Source organism: Typopeltis vanoorti, chromosome 6, assembly GCF_054136105.1.
Source record: "Typopeltis vanoorti isolate ZY-2024b chromosome 6, IOZ_Tvanoo_1.0, whole genome shotgun sequence".
In the NCBI taxonomy this organism is placed as follows: domain Eukaryota; kingdom Metazoa; phylum Arthropoda; class Arachnida; order Uropygi; family Thelyphonidae; genus Typopeltis; species Typopeltis vanoorti.
Window position 1 is genome coordinate 156,168,641 of NC_143554.1, and position 14,938 is coordinate 156,183,578.

A 14,938-nucleotide genomic window follows, 5' to 3' on the forward strand; every position below is an offset into this window, starting at 1 on the left:
CCTGTTAGAATTTTCTCCTGAAAATCCTACCTGTTAGAATTTGGTGATTTTACAGAGAGAAAGCAGATAATTTTACCCAAAACATAACTTAAACTCTTAAAGTTTAGTATAGAAAAAAGGTTTGTACTCTCCCGATAACACAAATACAAATTTTACCTTTCCCCACACAAAGTAAGATAAAAATTTGGTTATTTTACAGAGTGCAGATATTTTAACTCATCACGTTATCAAACTCTTAAAAAAGCTTGATGTAAAAAAGAAAAGAAGGTACATTTTCTTTTCATTTCAAATATTTGTACATGATAAAAGTTTAAAAACATATCACTGCCAGTCGAAAGTTTTTCTTTTTTTCAAAACTTGACAACACATAGTTGTAGTTTGGTGAATAAAGTACAAATGAACTGAAAAGTGACAATTTTGTTACTATATCTGTAGATACCTTCACCAGACTAGAAAAAACAGTCGTACCAAATTCAAACAATACCACTGTTAGAATTTGATTATTTTGCAGAGACAAACAGCTGATATTTTAGCCAATCACGTTACTTAAACTCAAAAAACGTTTGTTGTAGAAAATAAAAAGGTATCGTAGCGTGCAGATAACAAGGAATCACCATGAATTTATCAAAAAAAAAAAAAAAACGACAGCCATTAGAAGAGAAAAATCAATAACATTAACAAAGTTTATAGCCAGAACCGTTCTTCATTTAAATGATACCAAATGATGAAAACAATATGGGTAGGAATTTCAAAACTTCGAAAAGGTGATGAATTTCTTGCTTGCTGTGATTCCAAAATAGTTATTTGAAGGTAAACATTTTTTTCTTTACAATTTTCTTTCTTTCTTTCTGAGCTATATGCATTTGAAATAAGAATACATAATTATTTATTTGTGTTGGAAAGAATATCTAATATAATAATTGTGTTAAAATATATAAATATCCCTACTGTGAAAAAAAAAAAAAAAAGAGTCGGGGTGAGAGGACAACAGTCAAAATACAAATTTAAGTAAGACCATAACATTTTTTTTCTTTTTTTTTTCTTTTTTGCCACTAACTAACCAGAGACTTTTTTGAAAATCCACTCAGCGAATTAAATGCCACAAACTACACAGAGACTTTTTTTTTTTTTTGATTCATTGAATTAAAAGTCTTATTTGTTCATACAAAGTATATATTAGAGCTAATATTCATTTGAAATAATAAGAAATAACTATTTATTTGTTGTGCTGGCAAAAGAAATTTCTAAAAGAAAACGCAAGGGCTAGTTCAAAAATCTTGTTTCTCGCCAATATCCGTTACTTAAATTTACTAATGCTAAAGAAAAAATAATAAATTGCAGTTACAGAAATAGGTTAAGAGCACAAGAATCACAGGTGAAATTAATAGTCAATATTGGTTTTAAAATTAAATGTAAGCATTAATTTACTACACGAATAAATTCCGACGGTAACGAAGAATGAATAATTTTAGGATATGTATCATCGCTATCATTATGAAGACTATAATCCCTTAGTCATATGTAAGTATTTGAGAAATATCCAAACTTGAGGAAATACTACCTTTTGAACAATACCGCAATTTACGGATGTGACTTGTCATCTTCATGAAAGACCCTTTGAAGAAAACCGCTCGCTGGGGGATACTGTAACTATTTCAGGCTACAGTATTTACAGAAATTTCGTTCTTTGTGGTTTTTGTGTTTGTGTTGTGGTGTGGATATAAAATTCAACTATTTTGGAATATTCGTATTTAAAAGAGCCATTCTGGAAACTGTAAGTAATTTTAAATTATCATTAGAATTTCTAGAATACATACAAAACGTTTTGTAATCCATTTAACTGTCCGTTTATTTTAATCTATTTATTTTAAATGCCGTAGAGACACTAGCATATAATTAAATTATTCAGAAAAGCATAGTACCGAGGTGTTCCCATTTTGGAAAGAAATGTAAGTTAATTTTTTTTTTAACTTAAACATAACAATTGATAATATAATTTTAATACTCAATGCTCGTATGTTTCGGAAAGCGTAATTCTAATACTGAATAGTTTTTATGCATTCGTGATATCTGTAAATTCCTATTTCAGCATATTGCCTTGTAAATAATACCTGTGAAATAAATATGTAAACTTAAAAGAACAAACATGATGTGTTATGTATGTTTAAGTAAGATCACTTTCGAAATCACCGTGAATTCACACACGATTTGTTTATTTATTTATTTATTGAACTTTAAGATCTTAATTTAGAAAAATCAAAATATTCGGATGAATTATGAATAAAATATGAACTTGATTAGAATATGAATATAGAAGAAAATACGGATGAGCTATGGAGAAAAAAATAAGTGTGTGTTTAAGGACACCAGTATAATTAAATTATTCAGAAAACCTAATCACACCCGCCATCACGACATACTCTAAGAATTCCCACCCTTTAACAGTAAAGAAATACCCCAAAATGTATTGGAAAATTAGTACAACCATCTATAGAAGAAAAACAAAAAAAAATGTATGTTTGAGTGACATAGCATAGAATTAAATTATTCCGAAAACCTAAACACTGACGCTATCACGACATACTCTAACAATTCTCACCGTTAACAGGGAAGAAATACCCCATAATGTATTGGAAATTAGTACACCCATTGTTAGACAACCAAACAAAACATGACGGATGTGTGTCACCCTGGGAAAATTCCAAGATATCTTATCTCAAAAACATCGCCCACAATTCCATAGCCAACCAAAACACCATGTGATATCACAGAGAGACATATGTTCCCCAGAAATTTCCAAACACATAACGTCACTATTCTTACCTCTAAATATCACCAAACACACCACGTGATGTCCTCGACAGACGAGGGCCCCAGCGAAATTCCAAACTTTCTAAACTCAATAACAACAAACAATCACGTCACGATTCTTATCTTATCTTGATCTTGATCTGGTCAGAAGTGTCCACCAATCACGACACGAATCCTTATCTCTAAAATATCCCCCTTTCCATTCAAAACAACAACGTCACTTATTTACAACTAACAAATTACGTCACTGATATTCATCTGACAACAACAAACATTCACGTCACGATTCCTTATCTTATCTTGATCTTCATATGGTCAGATGTGTCCACCAATCACAACACGAATCCATATCTCTAATATATCTCCCTTTTCCATTCACAACAAGAACGTCACTTATTTACAAATAACAAATGACGACATTTATTTACAAATAACAAATGATGTCACTTATCTACATCTGATAACAACACACACCCACCACACGATCCCTTATTTTATCTTGATCTCCATCTTGTCACTAGTGCACCACCAATCACAACAGGAATCCTTATCTCTATCATCACCCATAATTCCAAACGCGAACCAAAACACAACAACTGAAGCCATTGACACATATGCCCACAGGGAAATTCCTAACATTCCAATCCCATGAAGCCACGCCAACAATGACGTCATCAACCAATGACGTCACGATTCCGTATGTTATCTTGATCCTGTCACTATTGACACCCATGCCACTCACATCCTTACCTGCCTTCTTGTGCTGACATGCCATTATATGAATTCAATCTAAATCGAAATTAGAGCCAACAAAACTAGGCCGTCTTGTGATTTGGTGGGATAGCATAAAATTAAATGCCTGGCTGAGTTGAAGAATGCGAACAAAATTTTTGCTTCATGGTGTACGTAATCGAAACACAATCATTTTAAAAGGTTACAAGATCGATAGTTATATGCCTAATGGTTACATTTACTGATATGCAATCGAATAATTTATTTTCGACTTTAAATTATACTTTTTTTATATATATACTTTAGCGATATCTGCTAATAATATTAACCAGCCAGAATGAAGAGACAGATAAATTCACAAATATTTTGGTATTCCATAAAGGAGCTCGTGCAATTCTTTTAGCGCCGACTTTCTTCTTCTTCTTTTTTTTTTGTTGTTGTTTTGAAATCGCTAAGCAGCCGTTCTCCATCCTTAGCTGTTACAGATAGAGATAAGTTCATAAATGGCGATAATTTTGATAACTTAGCACCTATATTTTCAAATTGCTACCATATTGTGTTCCTAAACACTAACTGATATTATTGACTGAAACAATATGAGTCCTACGTCCATTTTTCTGATTTCTGGTGTTAAAAACCTTTGATCCTGTTTGGACATATTTCATATTAACTGATCAATTGTTAATAGTAAACAGCAGATTATAATAAGGATTATTTATATCCGCCATGCTGCTTGGTGTTCCACTAATGATCCTTATGCATGTGTTCAGTTCAGTGCAGTGGCTAGGAGAAGTGTATCCAGTGTTCTCAAATACCATAAAGAAGTTGTTTTTCAGAGAGCTCGCATCCCAATTATATGTATAAATATGAATATCCGTATGTTTGTTTGCAATGTTATTTCTAGTCGTGTGGTATAGTGGTTTTCTTCTAATGTCAGCTCTCTTCCTGTTTTACACCTAAATGGTTGAGTCAGCATGAAAAATTTGGATGATTACGAACTCAAAAAAGTTGTGGTTTGTTTTCGAAACTCCAAAAATTACTTAAATCAGCATAACTTCCTGAATTCACTAATTGTGAATATTAGTAACCGAAACCATTCTAAAACCAAACCAGAATGGTATAAGATTCGTTATTTTAATTGTACATAATTCGCATGTAATTATTGAATATATCTGATTATACGCCCACAAAGACTATTATTTATATATTATGCGGAAATATGTTTATAAGTATTGGCACTTCACAAACATCAAGTTCTCTGTTGAATTGCTTTATAACATTCAAACATTTTCACTCATATCCACATGTGCAAAGAATCCGATACACCACTTGGGGTCAGGATCGATTTTTAACTGTTGATGAGTAATGATTTCAGCCAATAAAATTTTCCTGCTTGTCATCAAGTTGTAGCACACGCTGTTCTAAAAACTGAACATGGAAAATTTTAAAATCACTTTAAACCTCCAGAAAGCCTTAATAGTGATTTAACACTGCGCATCTTCTACTTAAAATGCTATCCAGATAAGGCCGACTGAAATATAGTAAATATTTCGGTTGTTAATTATCCAGGTGTGTCATAACAAAAATATACTCAAGGTTGTCGTCAGGATATTTAAAAAACGTAAAATATTCAAACCACAGAAGCTTAAGGTTAGTAATCCTAAAATGTACCACAGTACAGACAGTTTACTTGGCGATTACTTTTTTAATTAAAAAAGTAGTTCAGTAAAGAAGCAAACTCTTGTATTGAGAGTCGCTAGGGGATCGCCACTTGATACCGTTTTCTCTGAAGTCAATGGTATCGATATCATTCCGTATAATAAAACCAATTGCTGGAAGTTTATTTTGCACTTGGTTAGACTATAATAAATTTAGTTTATTCCTTTATCCAAGTATAAGCAAACAAAGTTTGCGCCTGAAAATATCTTCAGGACTGAGGTAAGGTGGTACATCGTTTGGCAACTCGGAGCAAAGCATATCTCCTTGCAGACATGTATACTGCTATGCATTAAGGGAAGGGCCATTACACAGACCGGTTTCGAGTTTATTGGGGTCTCGTCAGTGGGAGGCAGACCCAGAGTAGTGATACTAAGGAAGAAGCAATGGAGAAGTCATTTACCTATACGAGTTGCCAACCGGTGTACCACCTTATTTTTAAATTACTCTGGATTTAGAAAGATGTTGGAAGTTTATTTTGCACATGGTTAGACTATAATAAATTTATTTTAATCCTTTATCCAAGTGTAATGGATAAAGGATTAAACTACATTTATTAAAACCACTTCCATTTACATTCAAATAGCAAAATGATTTTAATCTCAAACCCAATACAGTAAAACCAAAATTGCAGCGTAAACTTAAAAATATGTAATTACAAAAATGCAAATATTCCTTATTTGCCGGCCAATTTTTAATTAAATCTAATTAATATGCTTGTGTTTAATTGAATTAAAATTAATAACATTCTAATTAAATTAATTAACAAGTTTATGTTAATTTAGCGTATAATTTATTATAGGCTTTGACGCAAGCAAACGAAGAAATGAAAACCACTCTCGAGGTAAGTGTGATCCATTAATTTTTGCTCGCGTTAAATAATACTATATAAGTAGAAATTTTGTGCTAAAGTTCGGTACGACTAATGCACCATTAATGTATTGCAGAATATGAAAAAGGTGCAAGAGGAATTAGAGGCTGCAATTTCAGTAAGTGTGTAGCATTTATTATATATATATATTACCATAGTTTTTGGAAACAAATTTTCCTTTATTTACAGAAGTTAAATTCCATTTTGTGTTTGGCCTATTTATTTATTTAGGAATTACAGCCGAAGCAACTAGGGCTATGAGATCGTGTGTTATGCACACAAATTGGATTTTTGTTTTGGTATTTCTCAGAGTGATGGAAATATGATTGTGTTATAGAATTTTTTTTATGATTATTTTTTTATAAAAGCTACATTAGATTTATTTTGTCAGCAAATGTCATTTTTTACTTTCATTAGTTGTCTAGTAATAAAAGGGTTAGCCAGTACTCCTCGGATATTCACATCCAGCCTGTTTTTTTTTTTTTAATTTTTTTAAAAATTTATTATCAATTACTATCAGGTTGCATATAAACTAAATTGACTATTTGTCCCTTGAAAAAAAAATGTCCATTTAAGTTCTGCATGATCCTTTCGTGAGAAGGCTGGAACCGATGCATTTGAACCCATTATAATCTTTAGCTTATGATTTCCTTGCTCACTTTTCGCTGTCTACCTTTACTGCTCTCCGAATTCCAATTACCCAAACTGAAAGTTCTTCAAGATTTCTATGTTTAAACAAACTGGCTTCCCCAGTTTAATTTAACGGAGGAAGCCAGAAGAGAAGCCGAATTATTCCAGTCAGTAACTTATACGAATTTTTCACCTATCAGTTCAGAATTAGGGAAAATCTTCATTTTCCCAACACATTGAACCTTTTTTTGTTTTTAATATCCATCTGCACGTATGTTGTAGATATAACTTCTCCGATCCTAGTCTGTTATGGTTTTGACACTACGATGACCTCTGTGATTGCCATGCTTCTTTTTCATGGTGTTGTCTGGTTGCTGTTTTCACTCTTCTGGTCCAAACACCTTCTCTGGCATAATAACTGGCATAATGAGTGCTGGAATAAATGAATGCCTACATTTCCCACTGCAACCAAAACCTGACTGCTAGTTAAGATTTGGTTTTCCAACTATTATACCAAAGCAGTTCAAAATAAAAATTAAGTATATCGCAAATAGATCAAGCCCAAAACCAGCTTCACATTCAGACTATACTACATTTGGCAATATCACTACATATTATTAACAAATCTAAATCTGAAACTGAAAAGGCAAATGAACACAAATTACACAGGTCTGCAAAATTTGAGTCATGAAAAGTTGTCTGGAAACTATTAACTGTTTTCTGATTTATTTTTGATGCTGATTTCAAATATCTCTTCCATTTTTCTCTATCACGTAAGGATTTTTAAGAAAATGGATCTCAATATTACAATAATATAGCTTTAAAAATCATTATATTAAGTAAAATAACAGTATTTAAAATTTTTCGTAAACATTTTTGGAATGAAAGTATTAGAATTTTTTTTTTAATTGAAGTAATTAAAGATAAATGTTTAGTATATACTTTATATTTCGTTGTGGTGTCTTTTTCTTTTTCCTTCAAAGCTTATTTTTTAACTTTTTCTGTGAAATTCTTTTCCCGAGTCGACTCTGTGCAACATCCAACAATAGTCCGCCATCATGTTGACATTCCACCTGCCCTGATACCTTCTTTCCATCCCCATGATGTCTTGGTGGAATCGTCCTCCTTGCTTTTCGCTGACAGTTCCCAAATTCTCAGGAAAGAAGTCTAAATGAGAGTTGCACTTTTAAGCTCATGGAGCATCTCAAATCCTTGAAATTCTGTAGCATGTCTTCCGCAATCATTTTATACTTGGGATCCTTGTGATTTCCTCAGAATTTGGTCACCACCTCTTTCACAGCTTTCCATGCTTCTTTTTCAACAGTTGCCATTTTTGCTTCAAACAGTATATCCTTCATAAATTTCCTGATGTTCGGACCGATAAAAAATACCTTCTTTCAATTTTGCTGTAGATAATCCCGGAAATTTTGCACGGATGTATTTAAAACACTCTCCTTCTTTCGACAAAGCATTGGCAGATTGCTTCATCAATCCCAGCTTTATGTGAAACGGGGGTAAAAGGATTTTTCCGGAGCAACCAAAGTTGCGTGTAACACATTTTTACTTCCAGGTTCTAATGTAACTCTTTATGGGTATTCCTTCTTGATCCAATGTTGCTCTCGATCTCAGCTGTCCCACTCGCACAAAAAGCACGGATATTTGGTGTATCCTCTTTGTTGTCTCAAAATACATGACACCACATAAAACATTAAAAAAACAGCAAACATATTAAATTAAATCTTTACACTACACTGCCTTTTTATGGTAAATAAAGAAAATAAGCCACCTATCAGAAATATGATAACCCTAGCAGTCAACGACTATAGTTCAACTAAAGAATCACACAAGAAAATGTGTCTGTGACAACAAGAAAGTCATCCGTTATTTCGGCGAATCAGATTCAAAGTAGCCACCTGCAGTTTTATCTGCATTCCTCCCTCCCTCTCCTATCTTAAGAATGGGAAGTTTCGTGGAAATTTCTTTATTTACCATAAAAAGGCACTTCAAAAAGCGCTTATACAACTAATTAGCTGTAAATAAAGGAGAATGAAAATAAATACCAATGCACTGAATTTAAATACAAATACTAGTAATAAAAAAGATAGAATTAGAAATTGGGTAAAATTTGGGTGATGGAATTTTTTTACTATTTTATCTGAACTCAGCACCTAAAAATATATAAGATTCAATTATTATTATTTCTCAGACAACTTCTCCATCGCTGGCCTGTGTTATCTACTCAAACGGCATTCGAACCTCCTTGTTCCTTGCTAAGGCCAGTAAGTTTCAAATTTTGCACTTCTATGCTTCCATCATTCCCCCCTCTCTGAGGTTCAGGTGTCCCCATTTGAAATATCACCATAAGATAAATAAAACTGATCCCTTGCCACCGGTCTTTTCTTTCTGCATCTTTCTTGGCAGATAACCAATGCAAATCATGTCCCTCTATATCAAGAACAACTCACCGCAGCCCATCTGACCATTCTTCAGAAAGATATCAGAAAATTCCTCAAAATTCTAAATATTAATGTCTTCTGTTTCAGTGGTATCTCTTTAATTGTGCTAAAATTTCTATTTCAGAATTAACATCAACCCTATTAGCAAGTACAAGTTTTCATAATCCTCTGGGCAGTGGCGCACTCAGGATTTAACCTTTTGGGGGGGGACGAGTTGAGTACACGTTTTGCGAATACACACTACACATCTCATATGACCTATAACTGAGCATCTGCAGTGATCGCTAATTCATAAGAAGCAAACAACATAAATAAAAAAAATGAATTTTAATTAGGAAAAGATTTTTGGAAATTTTTCTAGTGTTTTTTCCTTTTCTTTGGGGGGGTACCCGGGCCCCTTGCCCCCCCCCCTCTGGGTGCGCCACTGTCTCTGGGGGTCTACTTAATAGAATCGAAGCAAGCTTTTATCCATCCTGTTCGTAAAAAAAGTGAGATAAAAATCATTTGTCAAACTATCATCCCTCGAAAATAGTGAAGAAGTTTGTTACCAGTATCGATTCGGCCACCAACATTCCACAATTAGGACTTCTAATCAATCGTCCAACTTTGAACATGAGCCAAGTTTGGAGAAACTAATGCGGTCGTTCTCAACATTTCCAAGACATTTAATTGAGTCAGAATGCGGATATGTTGATCCTGGGTTTCCGTCTACCCTTTGAAATTCGATAGAATGAATATTTTCATCTTCAGAACTTTCACTCAACCTCTCCTTTCAAATATTAGTAGCCTTCCCTTATTGAACTCATATTCTGTTGTTAGTTTTACTGATAACAGTTCACTTCATTCTTCTTTATGCAATAAATTTTGTAGCGCTGAATAGCTTCAAGAGTTTCAAGCACCGATCTCGTCAAAACTGATCTTATCACCATTCTCCGGTGATGGTGATTTACTGAATTTCAATGATACAAAAATTCACTCTTCCCTTATTCTTCACAACAGAGACCTCTCCCCCCCCCCCTGCTCACACACACGCATTAAGCAACATTTCGATCTCAAGTAAAAATTAATTTTCTCTTCCTGGATTAACTTTGTTATGTAACCAATCCTGGCATAAAAAAAAGAGAAAAAGAAGCCTATCGTGCCCATGTCCTCCTTGGATGAAACTACCACTTCTCGCCTGGACAACACTTAATAATCCCAAATCAACGTACCAGAACTCCATTGTTATATTTGTTTTGTGCTCCAGAATCTCTCTGATAATCCTTGGAACTTCTAGAATAGTTAATTCTTCTGCTTGAAGATAGCTTATCTTCCATAAACTTCCTCGAATTACTTCTCCAGAGATTCTGCATTACATGTTTTTTTTTTTTTTCCATACACATTTCATCAGCGCTGACCCAGCTAAAGTTGCCATCATTCACTTTTATAGTACTTGTAATTTCTTCTAGACTTGCAAGGCCGGCAGATGGAAGCATCTTCTAGTTAACTTCTAGTTAGGGGTATGGTCCTTGACGTTTTCATCATAACAGCGGTAGTGGATGAGAAATTCTAATGAATACAATCCTCAGCTGTTCAAGTAACACGTCAGTGGATACCTTCTTTTTTCTCAAATCACTTGTCCCTCAGGAGTAGGTGGTTCAGGTTAAAAACTAGCTAAATAAATAAAATAACAATACGTAGCTTACATTCTTAACAGTTCTTTGAAAAAATCAACAACGAACTTTTTTGAAATTTATTTTGTTTTCAAATCTTATATGTGTTACTTTTTATTTCTAGTATGTTTTGGATTAATATAATACAGGATTGCAGGTATATTTGAAATTGTTTTCAGGTTTTGCCACTCTTTTAATACTGTTGTTGTGGCTATTTTCTCTAATTTTTGTGAATGTTTTTAAAAAGCATTGAAAACGAATGCTAACTACCTTTCTTTTATTTTGTTTAGGGCAGCAAGGCAAAAAATGAGCAGATTCAGAATACGATGGAAGTAAGTTTGTTTTCTTATTTTACTAATATTAGCGAACAGGAGACTCCACCGAGAGACGTCGTGAGGAATTTGGCGCATATGTCCAGGAAAGAAAATTGCGCCGTTCTAAAAAAAAAAAAAAAAAATCTCAATTTTTGCGCCTATGGCCGGGGCCACATTGGCCATAGCCTCACTACGCCTCTTCCTCCCCCCCCCCCCACAGAAAAAAAAAAAGAAAACAGATACCATAGCTTTATATACAAGCAATAAATTGTTTAAAAATTTTTGTTATTATTATTTTATTATTTTTTGTTTTATTTTATAAACGCCCAGCGACAAACATTCAAGAATAATCTACTCACTTTCAGTGTTACTAAGAGGAAGATTTTTTTCTTACTGCTGTTACACTCTCGTTACCAGTAACGTACAATTCGATTGCTTCTATGGCGACGTGCTTGTATTTCAATACACGGGCAACGGATAATTTGAATTGCGATATGATTCTTAAATACAGCCATATAATACACACAGAAATCGGAAAAATTAACCACTTGGGAAATTATTATTTTTCAGAACAAAACCAAAGAAAGGCCGAAATAACTCGTTTTACTTACTTATTTATACACAAGTTCCAACCTCTTTCGACTATAATCATACAATTCGCGAAAGCATTGGCAGCAAACGGGACATTCAGTAGATCGTCAACAATGTTTCCCATTGTAAATATTGGCAAAAAAGTTATAAATTATTTACATAAATTTATATATTAAAAGCTTGTCTATATCGATGTCCTAACACGTCAGTTGACATTTCACCTACGCAAAACAGATGAAACTCAGAAAATTAAAAATAAATAAATAAATAAATAAATAAATAAATAAAATAAAATAAAAAAAATAGCAACTCAGGACAAATGACAACATTCAATTGGATTGGCTGACACGTTAACCAATCACAGCCACTGAGTTTTGGGTGCTATTGTCTCAGCGTACATCCTTCCTCGCTTTCTGGGTGGTTTAAATTCACTAGAACGCTACGAATTTGACCCACTGCGCTATCTGTACGTCAAATTAGCTCAGAGTTGTCCGTATTTGTGATCACACACCAGGGCTATTGAAGCGAATGTGATGCAATGTTTACGAGTCGAAAAGTGTCCTCTTCATGAAGCGTTAGTTGGAAGTGGAGGGGGGGCGGTCCGGAAAGTTCTGCTAAACACTTAGAACAAATATGATATTAAAGCAACTGATATAACCACAAGAAAGAACATACTAGTAGCAGAGTTATGAAGGTAATTTATGTTCTTATATCCTCGTATGTTCTTTCATGTGGTTATATCAGTTGCTTTAATATCATTTTTGTTCTAGGTGTTTATCAAAACTTTCCAGACTCCCCCTCCGTATACAGTATTTAATTTTAGGAATTACGCGAAGCCAGGAAGCAATTAGGGAAGTCTTTAACAGGCGAGCAAAAATATAATATCGAATATTGCTATTTCCGTGGGTGTGCACCACACAACTAGCACACCCTGAATATGCGTCCCTGGTGTTTATGTTAGTAAATGCAGCTTTTACAATAAATGAAAACAATAACAATAGATATTGTACGGTTCAAACATCCACACTATCTGATTTTTTTTCTACATTTGGGTAAGTATTACTCCTTCTGACAGAAAATATAACAGACACATCATACCCTGTAAATCAAACCAAGCTGCTTCTACTAACAAATTATAGTTTAGTTTTTGAGAAGGCAGCTTTGGCTTACATAAAATGTAGTTATAGTCCGACCACATAAGGGAGAGCTGTCGTTGGCAGACTGCCAAGAAGAGCCAATTCATGTTGAAGGGGAGAAAGAAATAACGCGATGTACGAATTGGCCACCAACACACGAAATCACGTGCTTTATTTGTAAAATTTTCCAACTGTTATACAAGCAGAGTTACCACTTTAAAAACGACAATGATCATAAAAGAGAAGTAAGAGGGACGGCTGTCCTTAGTAGTATCACTACCAACTGTGATACTCATAACGATACCAATAATGAACACATTTCTGACAGTGTTATGAAAGCATACAAATGCATAACATATGACTGAAGAGGGAGGATGCAGTTGGAAGAGAAAGAGAAATAAGGACGATCAGATATCGGAGTCATTAAACTGTAAACCCCATAACCTGCAGGAAGGGCATGATGTCGATGGTTCAGTTGCTCGTGATAGACTTTGATAAACAGTGTTGTTACAGCAAGTATTATTTCTGTACGTCAAAGAATCCGAAACATTATCAGTGCATGCAAGAGTCGTTAAGACAATATCTTAACTGAGAAAATTACGTTTGAAGATGACCCAATGAACTACAAGAAAGGTTTCGTCAGCTTAAAAGATCGGTGTATCCATCAAAAGGGGTGAGTTGTCTGGATTTTCCAGGAATAAAAAGACAGTGGATGAATTATTATTATTATTCCTGACACCTCCAAGGAGTCCGAAGGCTCATCGCGGGAGGACACCTACAACTGTCTCAACCACTACACCGAATCACCACTACGAATCAACGCCATCTACCGCCCACCTCCACCACAACTAGTATTTTTTGTCTGTAAATTGCGTGTGTTCTGAAGGGCCGATTTGTCTGTATGCCGGATGAAAAACCCGAGTTTCCGGGAGAAAAAACCCTGCTACCTCCGCATGAGATCGGCTAACTCACCTTCGATTGAAATCGTCCAGATAAAGATTTCTCCCCTCGCGACGAGAATCAAACTTAGGCCTATTCCAATCGAATTGTGTAACTTACTCAGGCATCATGTGAAACATCCGAGGTAGCCAGAATTTTATCTTTATATTCCAGGTGATTGTGTGCAAAGATTTTGAGATGGGACTATTCTCGAAATTCGTTTCAACCTGGTCTGGCCGTAAAACGCATCACTCGAGACACCATTCCTACTTCTAACACATGTCCGAGGGACTTTTTCTCTTTTACTTCCAACTTTGAACAGACCCTTGAAGGAGGAAATATTTCATAACATTAACCTAAAATACGACTCTGGATACTGAAAAGTGTCCAGTCGAAAGTGCTTCAAGTAGAGCTAATTCTTCAAAATAAATAGAAGTTAATTTTGAAGAATTAGCTCCTCAACCAATTGCAGTGAACCAAAATGAAAATATATTTTGGTTTCGAAAGTTCACTCTCAATACATTGTTTGATCAAATTCAAATGTAGTGAATCTGAGACTCTCTCTCTCTCTCTCTCGTTTCTCCTTTTCTTCATTCAGATGACGAAAATCTTCCTCATCTGTTTTGCATATGTTTCTAAAAATTAGATGGCGCTGACTTCAATTCTAATGACAGTAATCTGAGATGGAATGTGTAGCGTGAGGTAGTAGTGGGAATTTTGACTGTGAAAAAAGTGAGGTGTTTTGGTTTTGGAGATAGCAAAATGTAGTGTAAAAAATTAAGAAAATACGGTGGGTCCTTTAAAATCAGATATGTAAAAATTGTTCACTATTTAAAGTTGCATGTTTGGCTTCTAGAACGGAGCTCCCAATTTATTTAATTCTAGCTTACATATGGTGCTAAACATGGAAGAACTTACCAAACTTTACCATATATAGTAGTACTGGTTGAAAAATAAAATAACCAGTTACAATTAAAACAGTTAATTCGATATTTTGGATAATGAAATCCACTTTGACTGCATAATTTTTCATTAGTTGTATTTGTGTTTGGCCTATAACTTTTCTTTTTCTTAGTAACTGCTTGAATTT

At 34.2% G+C, this 14,938-nt stretch overlaps 1 protein-coding gene across 2 annotated transcripts in view; it reads left to right on the plus strand.

The window, feature by feature from the left end:
- LOC150106129 (uncharacterized) overlaps positions 1-14,938 on the plus strand; it is a 74,836-nt gene that overhangs the window by 42,711 nt on the left and 17,187 nt on the right. For both annotated transcript variants that reach the window (XM_090394496.1, XM_090394495.1), the window contains exons 12-14: positions 6,062-6,103; positions 6,207-6,248; positions 11,159-11,200. In XM_090394496.1, the coding sequence (XP_090250622.1) occupies positions 6,062-6,103; positions 6,207-6,248; positions 11,159-11,200 (126 nt within the window). The remainder of the gene's footprint in view (positions 1-6,061; positions 6,104-6,206; positions 6,249-11,158; positions 11,201-14,938) is intronic.